Source organism: Chiloscyllium plagiosum, chromosome 11 (assembly GCF_004010195.1).
Source record: "Chiloscyllium plagiosum isolate BGI_BamShark_2017 chromosome 11, ASM401019v2, whole genome shotgun sequence".
Lineage (NCBI taxonomy): Eukaryota > Metazoa > Chordata > Chondrichthyes > Orectolobiformes > Hemiscylliidae > Chiloscyllium > Chiloscyllium plagiosum.
In genome coordinates this window covers 57,473,610-57,491,522 of record NC_057720.1, presented here as the reverse complement: position 1 = coordinate 57,491,522, position 17,913 = coordinate 57,473,610, and the positions used below count along the sequence as shown (strand labels likewise).

The following is a 17,913-nucleotide window of genomic DNA, read 5'->3' as shown; positions in this document are numbered from 1 at the left end:
ATTGTTGCACGTGCTTCAGCCTTATCTTTTGCACTGATGTCCTAGGCTCTTCCATCATTGAGGATAGGGAATATTTGTGGAGCCACCTCCTCCAGTGAGTTTAATTGTCTACCACCATTCATGACTGGACCTGGCAGACTGCAGAATCTAAATTAGATCCATTGGTTATGGGATTGCTTTGCTCTGTCTGCAAGTTGCTTTTTATTCTGTTTTGATTTGCAACTAATCCTGTTAATAGCTTCATCAGCTCAACACCTAGTTTTTAGATATGCTTAATGCTGCTGCTGACGTGCCCTCCTGCACTCTCCATTGAACCATGGTTGATTCTCTGGCTTAATGGTAATGGGGATATGAAAGGCCTTCAGGTTGCAGATTGAGTTGAAGTACAATTCTACGACTGTTGGTGGCTCATAGTGCCTCATGGATGCCCAGTCTTGAGTTGCTAGATCTGTTCAAAGTCTGTCCCACATGGCATGGTGATAATGCCCACAATGCAATGTAGAGTCGTTTGACTGAGAAGACAAGACTTCATCTCCACAAGGATTTCGTAGTGGTCACTGTTAGCAATACTGTCATGGACAGATGCATTTGCAGCTGGCAGATCGGTAAGGATGAGGGCAAGTATATTTTTTCCTCTTGGTTCCTTGCCACCTGCTGCAGACCCAGCTTGATCAGTGGCACTGCTGCTGAGTTGTTCTTGGTGTGGAAATTAGTATCCCTCACCCAAAGTCAACATTGTGCCCTTGTCACCCTCTGTGCTTCCGCCAAGTGTCGTTCAACGTGGAGGAGTACTGATTCATTGGCAGAGGAAGGACGTTATGTAGTGATCTGTTGGAAGTTTCCTTGCACATGTTTAACCTGAATCCATGAGTCTTCATGGGATCTGGAGTCAAGGTTGAGGACTCTTAGGGTAACTCCCTCCAGACTGCATACCACTGTGCCGCCACCTCTGCTGGGTTTGTCCTGCCTGTAGAATAGGACATAGTCAGTGATGGTGGTATCTGAAACATTGTCTGTAAGATATGATTCTGAGTATGACTTCATTAGACTGTTGCTTGATTGGTCTGTGAGACAGCTCTCCCAATTTTGGAACTAACCCCCAAATTTAGTATGTTAGGTTCTTTTACTCTTGAAATTCTTACACACTTGATGCAACTGCAACACACCAACTTCTGTGAACAAGCAACCAAATTTATTAGCAAAATACTGTACAAGCCTTGGAGAAACCCTGAACATTCTTCACCATGCTTGCGAGTAGTGTCCAGGGGTGTCTCTCTGAACAAAGGAAATAGTCTTTCCTCTATACAAAAATCTTTCCATCTCAGTTAGTAATGCCCACAAGACAACCCTCAGCCATCTCCTCATAGTCACATGCCACTCAAGATACAATGCAGTGACCACCCCACCTCCAGAAACAATGTAATGCAAATCATCCCTTAATGGTCAAATCTGTTGCAAATTGTTTTTTCTAACTGTAGGGAAGTAGTCAAATTCCCAGCGTAATGTTCTTATTGATTTCTGGATAAAAATATAAATCATCCCTGAATGGCAAGGAAATAGCCGTGTAAACGTCCCACATTCCACCTATAAGACAAAGACACACCACCTTACCCCAGGGCATTCAATTTCTTGCAGGTCAGTACAGCAAATTAACCTTTTTAATATCTCAAGTAAGGAGAACTTGGCAGGGTCGACAGGGCTATTGCTGTTGTCTTTTCCAGTGCCTAGGTAAATGCCAGATAGTCTGTCCAGTTTAATTTCTTTGTGACTTCGTAGGGGCTAATACTGAGGGGCTTGCTAGGCCATTAAAGAGGGCACCTGAGAGTCAACCACATTGCTGTGGCTCCAGGATAACATGTAGGCCTAACCAGGTGAAGATTCCATCCCTGAGGGGCGTTAGTGAACTAAATCGGCTTTTCTGACAATTTACTGTGGTTTCACGGTGATCAATAGATTCTTAATTCCAGATTGTTTATGTTGAAGTCAAATTTCATCATCCGGGTCTGGCAAAGCTTAATAGACTTTCTGTATTAATAGTCATCAATAATACCATTAAGCCATTGCCTCCCCCCTAATTTGCTTACATCATAAGCCATTGTATTTGAATTTTTGAGACTCTTTAGCAAATCAGGTTTCATAGAATCCCTGCAGTGTGGAAACACGCCCTTCGGCCCAGCAAGTCCACACTGACTTTCTGAAGAGTAACCCACCCAGACCCATTCCCCTACACTTACCCCTGAGTAATGCATATCGCTGAACACCACGGACAATTTGCCATGGCCGATTCACCTAACCGACACATCTATGGATTATGGAAGGAAACCGGAGCGCCCGGAGGAAACCAGCACAGACACTGGGAGAATGTGCAAATTCCACACAGACAGCTGCCCAAGGCTACCGAACCCGGGTCCCTGGCGCTGTGAGGCAGCAGTAATAACCACTGAACCACCATGCTGCCCATTTCCACAACAGATCTGCAAGGAATCAAATTTTATCATTCTATTAGTATCAAAGTGAAGTTTGGAAGAACAAGATTTACAGCTATATATTTTGGGTCCTTTTGCAATTCAAAATTGACGTGTACATGTGCTGCTTATTTCATTCTCTTTGTGCACACATCTGTCAGTGCACAAGTAGAATGAAAGAAGCAGCACATGTACCCATCTCTTCCAATGTTCTTCCAAACTTCATTTTGATACTAATAGAATAAAATTTGATTCTTTACAGATCTATTGTGGAAATGGGTGGCATAGTGGCTCAGTGATCTGTATGCAGATATCCTTCAAACGATGCTGTATTTATTGCCTTGCTGTTTGAAGAACCTTGGTGCATGTAATTTAGCATCTGCACTCATTACAGTGACCAATGTTTTTTAAAAAAAATTCATAGGCTGCAATCACTCTGGAATGTCCTGGAGTTGTGAAAGGCTATATAAATGCATGTTTGTTTTCTTTTCTCTGCAATAATTTTCTCCAACTAAAGTTCTAAAATGTTAATTAAGGTGAATGTTTTTTAAAAAAAAATACACATGACTAAGTTCATGCACTTGAGTACAAAAGGAGAAACAATACTGATCAGAAATGTGTAGATTTTTCCATGTTCAGGAAGTGCGTTAAGCTAATAAAATGTAGTTTTATATAAAAAAAATTCCAAAACAACTAAGAAGTCTCCATCACCTCTGGCAAGCTAGAGAATATAAGGTGGAAGGTTGCAGTAGAGTTTTAAAAATGTAGTTTGAGGAACATTAAATAAGAGGCATGTGGACATATTCGACTGATGTTCCAGCACTGTTGTTTATTGCTGCCAGACAGACCATAAAAATGTGTTTGGCAGTTATTTTGTTTGAGGCCACCATCTCTTCAGTGGTTCTGGGGTTTGGGCACAAACATGAAAGTCCATTGCCAAGTCTTGGCTCTCCCTTTGTCATAAAGCCATATGTTAATATGTCTTAATATTTATTTAATGAGCAAACTAATGAGACGAACTTTTCAAACAATTCAAATAATCTTTCCCCAGTATTTCTTTTAAGCTTGACTTGTTATTTTTCCAAAAAAAAATGTTTAAGTGGAAATGCAAAAAAACCCCAAATTCTTCAGTACCAGAGAAGTTTGGAAAGGTAAAGGCTTTTTCATGAATTGTTATGCTTCACTGCACTTAGTTTCTATTGAGTCTAAAACTTGGAAAATTCTTGATTATGTCAGAAAAACAGAAATGCTGGAAATACTCAGCAGATCTGGCAGCATCTACACAGAGAAACAATTAACTTTTCAAGTCTAAGTACTTCCTTTCGTACTTGAAACCTATAATATTTGACTTTTCCATATTAGTGAAAGGGATGGTCTGTGATAAGATAGGTGGTAGAAGTGGTTAAATACAAAGGTTTCATGGTGCAAGGGTGAAAGGAACGATATCAGGACAACAAAGAAATGATCTGTCTAGAGATGGTGTGAATGGTAGCATTGCGAATAGCTGTTCAGTGTCTTGATTGCCATTTGGACACTAGATGGTACTGCAGTATTTTCTCCATACAGTTCTTCAAAACCCATATTTCTCTTTGCTCAAATCTGTTGATATTTATAATATTAAAGAAGCACTCCAGGAAAGCTCAGACAAGTTCTCTTTGGTGTAAAGCACAATTGCTTTCTGTTTCTTGTCCAGTTCACAGTTAATCCCCATTGCTTTTTCTTCCACCTGTGGTTATTCAGTTTGTGAGAAATCTGCTGGTGTGATAACATCCAAAATCATATTTTCTTAAGATTACTATAATTCTTGAAGCGAATATATATGACAGGTGCAGTCTGTGAGAGTAGCATTTTTTTGGCTTTCCTCTGTTTCCTTTACCTGCTCTCTTTACTGTCTCATCTATTGGCTGAGCATTAGATCTACTGTCAGAGGTCCTCCTGCATTTCACACTTAGATTTGATTAGATTAGATTACAGTGTGGAAATAGACCCTTCGGCCCAACAAGTCCACACCGACCCGCCGAAGCGCAACCCACCCATACCCCTACATTTACCCCTTACCTAACATTATGGACAATTTAGCATGGCCAATTCACCTGACCTGCACATCTTTGGACTGTGGGAGGAAACCGGAGCACCCGGAGGAAACCCACGCAGACAGGGGGAGAACGTGCAAACTCCACACAGTCAGTCGCCTGAGGCGAGAACTGAACCCGGGTCTCTGGCGCTGTGAGGCAGCAATGCTAACCACTGTGCCACCGTGCCGCCCACTTTATCCGTTTTAGTTTCCCTAAGTTTGATAAAATGCAAAATATTGGATGTAATTTGCATTTAAAATTCCTGCATTTAAAACCAGTTTCTTTGGTTTTGTGCACTAGTCTCTAAAGAGTTGATTTAGAAGTAGACCACAAAACAAACCACGGCACATATAGAAATAATATAGCCTATCTGTGGCTTTGTTAAAACTGTCTTTCCACCTCCGCCAACAGTGCCTGTCTCTACCTTATGCCGATGTTGCTGTATTCCTCATCAAGGCCTTGATATCCTTGCTTCCAACCTCTATAGCTTCAACAGCACACAAAGCTCAAGTGTACATATCCCTATTTGCCCCAAGTCACCCTATTACACTCTATTTTTACCCTCTTGTGCATCCCTGATTTAATAATTTCATCATTGGTGGCCACACTTTAAACTATTGAGGAGCTAAAAGCTCGCGAATTCCTTTGTTAAAACTTTGTCGCTTTCCCCTTAAAGATAGTCCTTCAGCTATATTTCTGTGACCACATTTTTGGCCATGTCGAATAATCTCCCCTTATGTAACTTCTTATCACAGAATGGGACATTTTGTTATGTTAAAGATGCTATAATAAATGCAAGGTGCTGCTTTTATCATTGTGAGAAGCATAGAAGCTGTGAATAGACTATGCCATTTACCCCTTTGAGTATCCTCTGCCATTCAGTATGATCATGGCGGATCTTCCAACTCTGACCTGGTCCTGATGTCTTCCTTCGATTTCTTTAGCCCGAAGAACTATATCAACTCCTTCTTGAAAACATTCACTGTTTTGGCTTCAATTGCTTTCTACACCAGAGAATTATATAGATTCGCCGTTCTTTCGTTGAAGAAATTTCTCCTCAATCCTAAATGGTCTACTTCATATCCTTGGTCCCTGGTGCTGAACTCCCCAGTCATTGGAAAAAATCCTGCATTTACCCGTCAAGTTTTGTTAGAATTTTACAAGTTTCTGAGATCTCCTCTCATTCATTCAAATTCCAATGTATATAGTCCTAACCAATCTAGTCTCTCTTCACATTAGTCCTGCCATCCCAGAAATCAGTCTGGTAAACCTTTAGAACATTCTTCCTCAAATAAGGAGACCAAAACTGCACACAATACTCCAGGTGTTGTCTCACCAAGACTGTGTACAATTGCAGTAAGGCATACCTGCTCATGTACTCGAATCCTCTTGCTGTGAAGGTCAAAATATCGAATGCTACACCTGCATTCTTACTTGGTGACAGGTACACCAGGGCGCCTGATCTTGTTGGACCTCCTCCAATGATCATAGTCATGGTTACCATAAAATAAGTTTGATATTACAGGTTTCATTCCCTGAATTAAAATTACATGAGCATTAGCAATAGCTCTGGATTACTATTCTGTGACATAACCACTATGTCACCATCTCCTCTAGGTGTTCCCACTTCAGCCATTTGAGGAGGCTCCAAAGATTAAACTGGATTTTTGGCCGGGTTCCGTAAAATAGCTATTGGCCTGTAAAATGGTATTTGAATTTTCCTTTAATTTACTCATAATCTGATTACTTTGCGTTTTACGTTGTTATTTTAGGTATTTAAATTAGGTTATTCACAAATGATGAGTTAGACACCCCTACTTTGTTCTGGTTCATCGTAACAGTTACCTTCAGTGAAATGCAAATGAATTTGACCAGAATCCGGGGTGAGCGGTTTTTCTGAGAAGAGCTGTTATCACACCTAGGTTGCAATTGTGCCCAAAGTGAATATTCTATCTCCCAGAGACTGTTCATATTTTGTTGAACAGTGCATTCATCCAGTCCTTGTTTTAATGTCCACTTTTCAGCAGAAACCATCATATAACAACGCAGTGTTTAGTTCTGATGAAGACTCAGAGTCATTGAATCCCTACAGTATGGTTTGGACTTGAAATGTTAACTGGTTCTCGCTCCTCAGATGCTGCCAGACCTACTGAGTTTCTCCAGCACTTTGTTTTCAAACAGTTTTTGGGAGTTGTGGGTCCTATATTTTTCAGTCAGAATGTACACAGCTCAGTGCAGGACCAAGTCATACGGATTAATGAGTGTCTACATATTGGGCTTATAAGGATTTTTAAAAAGAATGGCATTGCAGTACAGGGGAACCTCAATTATCTGGCACTTGATTATCCGAATTTTGGATTAACCCAGAAGATCGCAAGGTCCCGATGCTTGGCGAAACTGTGTTAACTGGCATTCAATCATCTGAACATTCGATTATCTGCCAAAATACTCCCTGCCTATGTTTGCTCAGATAATGGAGGTTCCTCTGTCGTTTCTTTCTGGTCTTCAGACTTGCCCAATGTGCTTAATGAATTGCCCCATTGAGGAAGGTTCTTGTTCAGCAGCAAACATCCAAAATTTGGGTAATAAACACTGAATCTGTTTTGTCATTTTTACTTGAGTGTAGGGACAGCTTCCTATTCTTCAGATTCTGTTATATCCATTCCAACCATCTGAGCAGTCAGAATGGAGCTCTGTTTAATGTTTCATCTGAAAGATCAGGTACAATTGTGGCAAAAGACTTTCGATGTGGGCAAATATGAGGTGTAGTCCAAGAAAGAGTGATCTGATTGACGTGCTTGAAATGACTGAAGGATTTGATACTGTAAATACAGACAAACCCCATTTCCTTGGGTGAGGAATTGCAGAACAAAGAGGAGCAATTTTAAACTAAGAGCTCGACCATTCGAGTGAAATCAGGAAGCACTATGGTATCTTCCCTATTAAATGCTTGTGCATGCTGAGTCTCTTTAAATTTTCAGGAATTCTATGGAGAGAATCTCAGTTGGTGGAGGTATCCAGTGATATGAATCAAGAGCCAGCATAAGTATGATGGGCCAAATGACTTTGTTCTGAATATTTCTGTGGTTCTTAAATGAAGTTGACGTATATAATCAAACCTTCACAGCACACTTAATGATCAGATTATCTTGCATTTTTCCATTGAACAATGCTAATTTTCCTTAGTGCTGTACTGAAGTATTCACTTAGATTTTACGCTCATGTTCTGAAGGGAGCTTGGAATCACAGCCTTTGAACACAAGCATGAGTGCTACCACTGCATCAAACTTCGACTTCAAACCTGAATTAGCTGATGCAAGAGAGATGTTGCAAGCAGTTTTGACATTGCGAATTTGGTGAAGGGACAGAGATTGATTCTGACTCTGGTTGATTTGCGAGTTACCCCGATGGCTGGACATGAGAAGCATGGAGTTTAGGTATCTTCAATGAAGGGCAAAACCGAACAAGTCAGTCTACTGACATACTGAGAGACCTAGTCACTTCAGGTCAGTCAGTTTGAGATGGTTAGGAATCAGAAGATCTCCCCAATTATGAAACTTTATTTCTGAGGAACAGTCTGAATGGCAGAGATGACATGGAGTTTACATTAATAACTCCGTGGAAAGATAGGCAACCAGTTTCCTGTGGACCAATTGGAATGTGATAACTACTTCAAATACAGATTGACAGAAGACACCTGCTGTGGAATATTGCTAATGCAGTTAAAATAGAAACTAAATCAAATAACATTATAAAAATGGTCAATGGCAAAACCGTTACACGGTGTAACTTGGAGAAAGACCAAGTTTCTGTGAAGATTTAAAAAAGCAAGGAAATCAAAAAAGTTGATTGTTGCTAACATGAATTGGAAAAGGTTTATAGCCTTCAATAAACCCCTTGCTATGGAATTCCACAGTTTTAAGAAGCTGAGAAAAAATGAGTTAGGAAAGAAGATAATTCATTGCCCTCTATTTCAGTATAGGGAGGAGGAGCAGGAGAAACAGAAAAAGAAGGAAACTATTGTGCTTTTAATAAAATGAGATATTGAAAACTAATGAAGAGAAATGAAAATTGAAAGAACAATTAATAGTCTTGACAACAAACTACTTGATTTTGTTAAGCACAAGGAATGATATAACTCAGCCCCATTATTGGAGCTAAAATATTTCTCATAGTATACTGGTCAACACTAACGTAATTTGTTTTTTTTTCTCATTTTTATTGCAGCTCTGGTTGGCTTATCTTTCAGTGGTGCCATAGGTCTAACCTTCCTCATGTTAGGCTGTGCCCTTGAACAGTATGGGTAAGGTTGTTTTTAATGGGTAAAAATCAGTTTGTTCAAGAAAATCTTGATATTTACTGCACTGAATGGGCAGGTCTTTGAAAATAGTTCAGTGCTTTTTATTTCTAGCCATAATACTACTTGATGATTTATCACTCTGCTACTTTGCTTCTCTGGCTTCACGTATAGGTAGGGAAAATAAAGCTCTCCTCATAAAGTTAATGTCTATTTTCTAAACCCTTGAAAACATTCTGATAATATGCAGTTTCCTGCTTAGATGTGCGTAGTGCTGACAATCAATGATGCAAGTCTCTGACCAGAGTTTAGGCAACAGAAGGGGAAAAAAGAGGTAGTGATTCCTATTTACTAGTTAGTGAACATTTCTCAATGTTAAGTCATAGTATTAGGGAGATTTTTTTTTCCCTTATTACAGGGGAAAAGAGGAGCAGTCCTGTGGGGAAAAAAAGCCTGCATTCTGATTGCAGTGAGATAGATGCCTTGGAGACAAGCAGCACCAGTATGATAGTCCAAGTGTGGGAACCTTGATGGGGAAATTCTAAGATCAGGTCAATGGCTGAGATAATGGAAGATGTGTGTTAGACCTTGGGAAGACTGATTAAAGATTTTGACCAATGTTGGGGTTGAAGAACACTGCAAAAACTCCGATATCTACAATGTTTGGCAGACAAACTAGCTCCCAACAGGACTAGTGGTAGGAGTGGGGAGATTTGAGAGCTGGGAGCATTAAAGGGGATTGGAGTCTGGGGGACTAATGGACTACTGGGAGTTAACAATATTTGGGGTTTGTGGGGGCAGGTGAGTGTAGTCAAGGTGTAGCAGTTTTGTAAAAAATGGAGCCCAAACTGCCATTTCAGGACCTTCCTAACTATTGCATTCATCCATGATCAGTTTATACTTCCTATTACGCTCTACCTTGCTTTCTCCATTATTGGTGAATTCTTATGCTGTCTCCTGTTTGTTCCCATTTGCATTCCACTCTGTTCCGTAGTCCTGCATCTCTCTCCATTGTTCTGCTACAGCCTCCCTTTCCATTTTTGAGTTTATAGTTTCATGACCTCCCTTTTCAATCCAAAGAAAAACAACTGTTGGGTTGTCAGAACATTGGAAGCAATGTTACCCAAGAGATTTCTGTGAGGGAGTTTGAATTCTAGAGGGATGTAGAGGAAGTTTACTCTTAAATAAACAGATGCTTGGAAGGTGAAACATTACCATTACCAGAATTTCTTGTTAATACTTTTACATGCTTGCATGCAAAATAAGAATTTATTTCAGTGCTCCAACTTTCTTTTACCTTTTTCCTACTGTCTGCAGGTTTTCAATCCAGAACTTCTTGCTTAATTGCTTTATCTTTTATACTGTCTTGCAATGTTGTTTAAATTGTAGCTATTAACTTGGGTTCCTCTGATAAAAGATTATGGAGTTTGTTTTGTTGATATTTATCTGAAATGGCTGTGGGACAATATCAAGTCCTGCCTTCATCAGAGATATACAAATGTTTGTTCTATTGGCATTTGTAATAAGGCCTTTAGTAATCATCTTGCCATTTTAATTATGTTTTCTTTCATTTTCAATCCCGCCACAGTGTATACTGGCCATTGTTTGTGCTGATCTTTTACTTCCTGTCGCCCATTCCAAGTTTTATTGCACGAAGATTGGGCGATGACTCTGATGCAGCAAGCAGTGCCTGTCGTGAACTTGCATACTTCTTCACTACAGGGATTGTTGTTTCTGCCTTTGGGCTCCCAATAATTCTTGCTCGAGTTGCAGTGGTAAGTTTTTAGTCCAACACCTTACCACCATTTGTCACCTTATTTTGTTTTATGACTTACTAGTGGGTTTTTTCCATGTCCAAAGTAGAATACTCTGGGTGTTAATTTTTTTCAATTGTGAAAATAGAATTTAATGATTTACAGACTCTTTCTATCATAAAAATGTAGACAGTTGATGAAAAACAACAAGATGGAGGGTATTCCAATAACTAGTTGTCTAAAATTTACAAGGATGTTGCCAGGGTTGGAGGATTTGAGCTATAGGGAGAGGCTGAACAGGCTGGGGCTGTTTTCCGTGGAGCATCGGAGGCTGAAGGGTGACCTCATAGAGGTTTACAAAATTATGAGGGGCTCGGATAGGGTAAATAGGCAAAGTCTTTTCCCTAGGCTGAGGAAGTCCAGAACTAGAGGGCATAGGTTTCGGGTGAGAGGAGAAAGATATAAAAGGGACCTAAGGGGCAACTTTTTCACGCAGGGGGTGCTACGTGTATGGAATGAGCTGCCAGAGGATGTGGTGGAGGCTGGTACAATTGCAACATTTAAGAGGCATCTGGTTGGGTATATGAATAAGAAGGGTTTGGAGGGATATGGGCCAGATGTTGACAGGTGGGACTAGATTGGGTTGGGATATCTAGTTGGCATGGAAGAGTTGGATTGAAGGGTCTGTTTCTGTGCTGTGCATCTCTGACATCAAATTAATTCTCTTTCTCCAAATGATTAATCATTTCTCTGGCTGAGAGATTAATTGTTTGCAGCTCTTTACAAACTTGAGACACCTGGTCCACTGTAGATGTGAGTTTGATGAACTGCATGGGAATTTGATGATGTGATGACATTGAAAGTCTGAGTCAAACAAGGACCAGATTAGGTTCTGAATATTTCTGGATACAAGGTGTTCAGGAAGGAAGGGGAGGAGGGATGACTAATGATCAAGGAGAACATTATACCACTGAAGAGGGAAGATGCCTTAGAGCTAACTGAAAAATCATTGAACTTGAAATGTAAATTTTCTCTTTCCACAGATCATAGCACAGTACAGGGCCTTCGGCCCTCGATGTTGTGCTGACCTTTTATTCCATTCTAAGATCGCACTAACCTGCATACCCTTCATTTTACTATCATCTATGTGCCTATCCAAGAGTGGCTTAAATACCCCTAATGTATCTGACTGTACTACCACTACTGGCAGTGCATTCCATGCACCCACCACTCTGTGTAACGAATCTACCTCTGACATCTCCCCTAAACCTTCCTCCAATCACCTTAAAATTATGTCCCCTTGTGATAGCCATTTCTGCCCTGGAGGGAAAAAATCTCTGGCTATCCTATCTATGCCTCGATGTTGCCAGATTGCTGAATTATTCTAACACTTTCTGTTTTTGCTATGTATCAAATGTTTGCATTATTATGTACTATAATCTAAATGATAATTATGCAAATTGTCACTATCCAACAATGTATTCCTTCCTTTGGATCTAAAGATTGTCATCTGGATAATACAAATTCCAGCCTTGGGCGACTGTCTGTGGAGTTTGCACATTCTTCCCATGTCTGCGTGGGTTTCCTCTGGGTGTTCCGGTTTCCTCCCACAGTCCAAAAATGTGCAGGCCAGGTGAATTGGCCATGCTAAATTGCCCATAGTGTTAGGTGTGTTAGTCAGAGGGAAATGGGTCTGGGTAGGATACTTTTCGGAGGGTCAGTGTGGACTGGTTGGACCATAGGGCCTGTTTCCACACTGTAGGGAATCTAATCTTAAAAAAAAAACTCCTGACTATTTTCCATCACTTGGCCCATCGCCTTGTATGCCTTGGCATTGCAAGTGGACATCTAATTACTACTTGGATGTTATGGCAGTGTCTGCTTCTATCACCCTTTACAGACTATAAATTCCAGATTTCCATTATCCTCTGTGTGATTTTTTTTCCCTTATCCCCTTAAAAACCTCTTCCTCCTTGCCTCAAACCTATGTGCCCTGGTCATTGAACCCTCCCTTATAGGGAATTGTTTCTTCTTGTATAAGCCCCTTATAACTTTTATATATCTCAATCAGGTGTCCCTTCAGTCGTCTCAGCTCCAAGGGCAATATCCCAATCTATTTAGTTTCTCTTCATAACTAAAACTGTCCAGCCCAGGCAACATCCTGATAAACCTTCTGTTCACACTCGCCTGTGCAATTACATCCGTCCTATGAAATGGATTCAAACTGCACACAATACTCTAACTGTGGTTTAATTAATTTTTTTTTCACCATAACCTCCCTGCTCTTAAACGCTATCCCTCAGGTAGTAAAGGCAAGTCTAAAGTTTTTCCCACTTTATCTACCTGCCTTGGTATTTTAAGGGACTGGATGCAAACCAATGTCGCCCTGACTCTGTGTATTCCAACATCCTGTAACTCATCATGTATTCCCTCATCTTGTTTGTCTTACCAAAGTGTATCACCTCATTTATTCAAGATTGAATTCAATTTGCCACTGACTAGTCTGTCTATATTTTCCTGTAATCAAAGGCTACCCTCAATGTTTAGCATCCGACCGATTTTGGTATCATCTGTGAGCTTACTGACTAGCCCTCTTATACTCATGCCTAAATCATTTATATATACTACAAACAGTAAGATCCTGAACAATGATCCCCACAGCATTCCACTGGACACAAGTTTCCAGTTACAAAAACTCTTCTTGACCATCACTTTGTTTCTTGTCACTCAACCAATTCTGGATCAAATTAGTCACGTTTCCTTGGATTCCCTTGGCCCTTCGGCTCACTACTAGTGTCTTATGTGGGACTTTGTCAAAAGTCTTGCTGAAGTCCAAATAGACTCTGTCGAATGCATTGCCCTCATCCACACACCTGATACTACTTTGAAAGATTCAATCATGTTGGTCAAACATAACCTCCCCTTAATGGATTTGTGCCGACTGTTCTTGGTCAATCTCAAATTCTGACTCTCAGAATTGCTTCCAATAGTTTCCTCATGACTGAGGTTAGACTGAATGGCCTGTAGTTTCCTTTTGCACCCTTCCTAAATATTGATATCACATTGGCTGTCTTCCAATCCTCTGGCATTTCTCCTGGGACTAGAAAGGAATTGCCTCAAGCCAGCTATTTCCTCCCTATGTCACTCAATAACCTGGAGATGTTTCATCTGGCACCAGAGATTTATCTACTTTAAACCTTTCTGACCACTCAGTATTTCCTCTGTGTTAATTTCTTAATGTATATCATGGTCCTTCTCCCTGATTTCTATACCTACATCATCCTTCTCATTAGTCAACATCAGCACAAGTATTCGTTTACAACCCTACCCACTGAGGTCCTTAATGAGATGCCCCCCCCCCACCACCACACGTTTTTCCATAGTTATTCTTTATCCTTCATTTACTTGTGAAATAATTTTAGATTTTACTTAATTTTCCTGACATTAATCAATCTTGTCCTTTTTTTATGTTCCCTTAATTTGTTTTTTTAAATTTCCCTTGCACATTATATACTCTTAGAACTTGTGACGTTTTGAGCATTGGACTTGTTTCCTTCATTATGGAAAACCCTTGGGGGGCTTACAAGAGAATATAACCCATCCAGAATATAATGATAACATTTCAGGCAGCATACAAAATACTTTCTAGTCGTATTAAATGGTCCTGTTGTAGAGGGGGGCAAATAATGTAACAATTTTTGTCAGACCACCATGTTGAGATTTTTAATCTCTGTTTCATGTTTCAGATCCAGTGGGGAGCTTGTGGACTTGTGCTGGCAGGCAATGCAGTAATCTTCCTCACCATTTTGGGCTTTTTCTTAGTATTTGGTAGAGGTGATGACTTTAGCTGGGAACAGTGGTAGTATTGTGATGAAAAGTAAATTTGATGACCCTTTGGCATTGAAACTGAATTGTATTATTAAAACTCCAAGCTTAAAGTGCAGTATATGACACTATTTTCAATGTTTCGTTTGCTGTAAACATTAAGAAGCAAGGTTCGTGACTGTATTTTAAAGATTTCATTACCTGGGGCTTTGCCAAGCCGTCTCCTCTCCAAAATGGCAATTTTACTTGGAAATGGGAGTATGCAAATAATTGCTTGTACAGTCCAGTGAACGAAATTACTCACATGGTGTGTGATCACACAACTCCACAACATTTTATTTTTTGTATTTATTATAACATTATAATTTGGAGGAGAAAGTTGTCCATAAATCTTTGCCTGTTTCAATTCCATTTTTAAAATTATAATTTACTTTGGGTTATGACATGTGATCAATGTTGCATGCATGCTGTTGTAAAGGCTTGGAATTTATTGGATTAGCCCGCCCTGGGATGCCCCTCTTTTAGGTAAAGGAACACCCATTGACCAGTGTTGACTTGGCAACACCTTTTCAGGGATACACCTTTTAATCTTAACACACATCCTGGTGTTAAAGCTTTTTCAATGCACCTTATGAGGCAATATGCATAATTTCCAATGAATAGAATGCTCCTACTCACTCCTTTAGAAGCTCCAGTCTCTACCATTTGAATGCTTGTGGAAAAATTCTAATACTTTAAAAACCGGATTGTATTAGAAAACAAAATGCAGTGCATTTTCAATCCCCAGGAAATGTTTCTTTATCGGTTATGCACTTGGCAAAGGGCTTTGTATGTTCAGAAATTGAAGCACTAAAAAAAGTACTACTGGACATTTTGCTATTGTATTAACAAAATGTCCTATCCTTTCTCATACTGACTCCAATTTTGAAGAGGGAATTATTTTACTGAGTCTTTATCATTTTGGCTATATATCTACATTAAATTAAACCATCTTTTCTAAGAATGTACTTAATTCAAGCATCTGAAATTTATGTGAAGGAATTATGAAAATGGACACTTTGCATTATGAACCTCTTGCAAAAGGTGATAATTTGGCAGTGAATTATAGATGATATTTGATTCTGCATTTGGTTGATATGTCCTCTTGACAAATGGTTTAATTTCAGCATTAAGCAAGCCCAAAGAACTACATATAGACACAACTTTGAATACAAGACTTATAGTTCTGCATATTTGCTCAAAACATTGCTACCATATGTTTGTCAATTTGGGTAAATGGAATAACATTTACTGTGCTTTTTGTTTCAACTTTGCCTTTTAAAATAGAACAACAGAAAAATTACATTTAAATCACGTGGGCACTTGAACTGTTACCGCATTAGCTTGCTTGTTTTCTAGAATGACCTGATAACTTGTAGCCTAGACTAAGTAATGTCCTTTTTAAGAGGAAGCTTTGACCACTCAGTTACACAACATGGTATAACATGCATCTAATTATCAAAGATGAGAGTTAGATGAATGCTTAATATATTTGCATGATATTTCTCTGTAATTTTAATGGCGTCATTGAATGACTGTTTAATAAAAATAACTGTGGTCAAAGTATGTATTTTTTTGTTTCATGTATTAATATTGCCAACAGTAATTTCTAGCCTTGCCTTTTAAAACAACCAAAATTAATTGGGATAAAACCTTCTGAAACAAGTTACATTTTCTATTATTGTGCAATTACTTTTGTTTAATGTCTTAAGTAATAGTCCTTTTTTTCCTGAGGTAGTTGAATTATAAACTGAACTTTTACCAGATATTAATGCCCATTGGGAATGAAATTATGTGCACCTGAAGTAATGGCTTTTGGTTATGGCTTGTATAAAAATAACAAGCCTAAAATTCGTGCATAAAATAGTTGGCAGATCTCTATTCAATATCTTGCCTTCAGATTGCTTTTACTAAATATCGCATTTCGTTGGGAGAAAAAAAGCTGTTTAATTAACTTTCCCAGTGATTTGATATAAAGTATTCTAGACTGGCATATTGACAATTTTTTTTCTTAAAAAGGATTTTTGGGAAGAGGATGCGTCGTTAAATATTGTTCCTTTGGTTGAAATTTATTCTAACTGTGGGAATATGGTAAACTTCAAACATTGCAAATTTTTAAACTTTTTTACGTGAACTGTTTACTGAATGTTATTGTCAGTAAGTTTTCAATACTTCACTGTATACATTGTAAATTAACAAACTAATCGTATATCTATATTAATTAGATTATCTGTAGTTTATTTCTAAATAGTTTTATGATTCAATTTAAATGTATGTGAATAAAGTGTAAACACAGACTTTCATTGTTATTTGTTTGTTTGTGCATCTAATTAATAGTTAGAAATTAGACATTTTCTCATTGCAGTACTATATCAGATACTCCAAACTTATAATGCTTTCATAGCAAAGAAATAAGTGTTGTGTGACGTTCATGTGGATTATATTGAAACCCAGATTCTCAAAATGTGCTAACCCAGTTCTAACTTCCCTAATCCCTCAGACAAAATGAATTGTCGGGAGGAAGGCTGGTTTGTCTGAGCCATGGAGAAACATCAATATACAGAATTACGATCAAAATAGTATAAATGGAAAAGATGAGAATTCTTAGGAGAGGCTTTTGAGAGTTTAAAGGGTAATTTGCATTGGCACTTTTATTTAGATTGCCAGCAGCAGAAAGGCTCAATATTTAACACTATAAAATAGTTTCGCTGTCTTGCTATTGTTATTGCTTGCCAAATGATTCATGACAAAAATTGTGTAAGGAATGGTCTTGCTGTTCACTTTTCATAATCTATTTCAGCATGAATCCCAATTCTTAACCTGCATTCTTTTGCTTGCAGCCAAATTGTGAACCTGTCCACTTGTAACAGCAGTTATGTTTGTGCGTGTCCTACCTTTTTAATAGAGAAATATTTCCCAAGACTTTTTAAAATACATTAACTAGCATCTTCAATACCGGAATGCATTTAATTCCATAAGTTTCTAGCTTTATGGATGAAGAAGTTAACCCAAGATTTGCTAGTTGCATGTATTAACTGCTTAGGCATTTTTCTTATCTCTAAACACCCATTGACTATGAATAAACCAATTCGTAAAGACACCATGCTTTGGGAGCAAAAGACTTCTTTGCTAAATTCATTGATGTTCATTGTGTCATGTCCACAAGAAAATGAAGAGAAATCTGAACTTTACTGTACTAAATCCTGGCTGCCAATCACAAGACTTAAATAATTTCTGGAAGAATTCCGGTCAGTTACCAGTTCAGAAACCAGATATTATCCTGCTGGAGTGGCTCACAATACACCAGCAGATGATTCTAGACAAAGAGGAACTATTGGAATTCATTGTGCTGGAAGTAGTGTTAATAACTCACCATTGATCTCCCACAAATCAAGAATGGTCTCGCCTTGGCATTGAACCTCTGTGTTAGATCCTGAGCCTGCACTTGCCAACAATGA

General features: G+C 38.9%; 1 protein-coding gene across 1 annotated transcript in view; it reads left to right on the top strand.

Moving 5' to 3' along the window:
- The window catches only part of LOC122554423 (leptin receptor gene-related protein), a 33,018-nt gene extending 16,266 nt beyond the window's left edge, over nt 1-16,752 (top strand). The window contains exons 2-4 of the mRNA XM_043699434.1: nt 8,768-8,843; nt 10,426-10,612; nt 14,338-16,752. Coding sequence (XP_043555369.1) covers nt 8,768-8,843; nt 10,426-10,612; nt 14,338-14,454 — 380 coding nt within the window. The 3' untranslated portion in view covers nt 14,455-16,752. The remainder of the gene's footprint in view (nt 1-8,767; nt 8,844-10,425; nt 10,613-14,337) is intronic.
- Nucleotides 16,753-17,913: the final 1,161 nt, after the last annotated feature.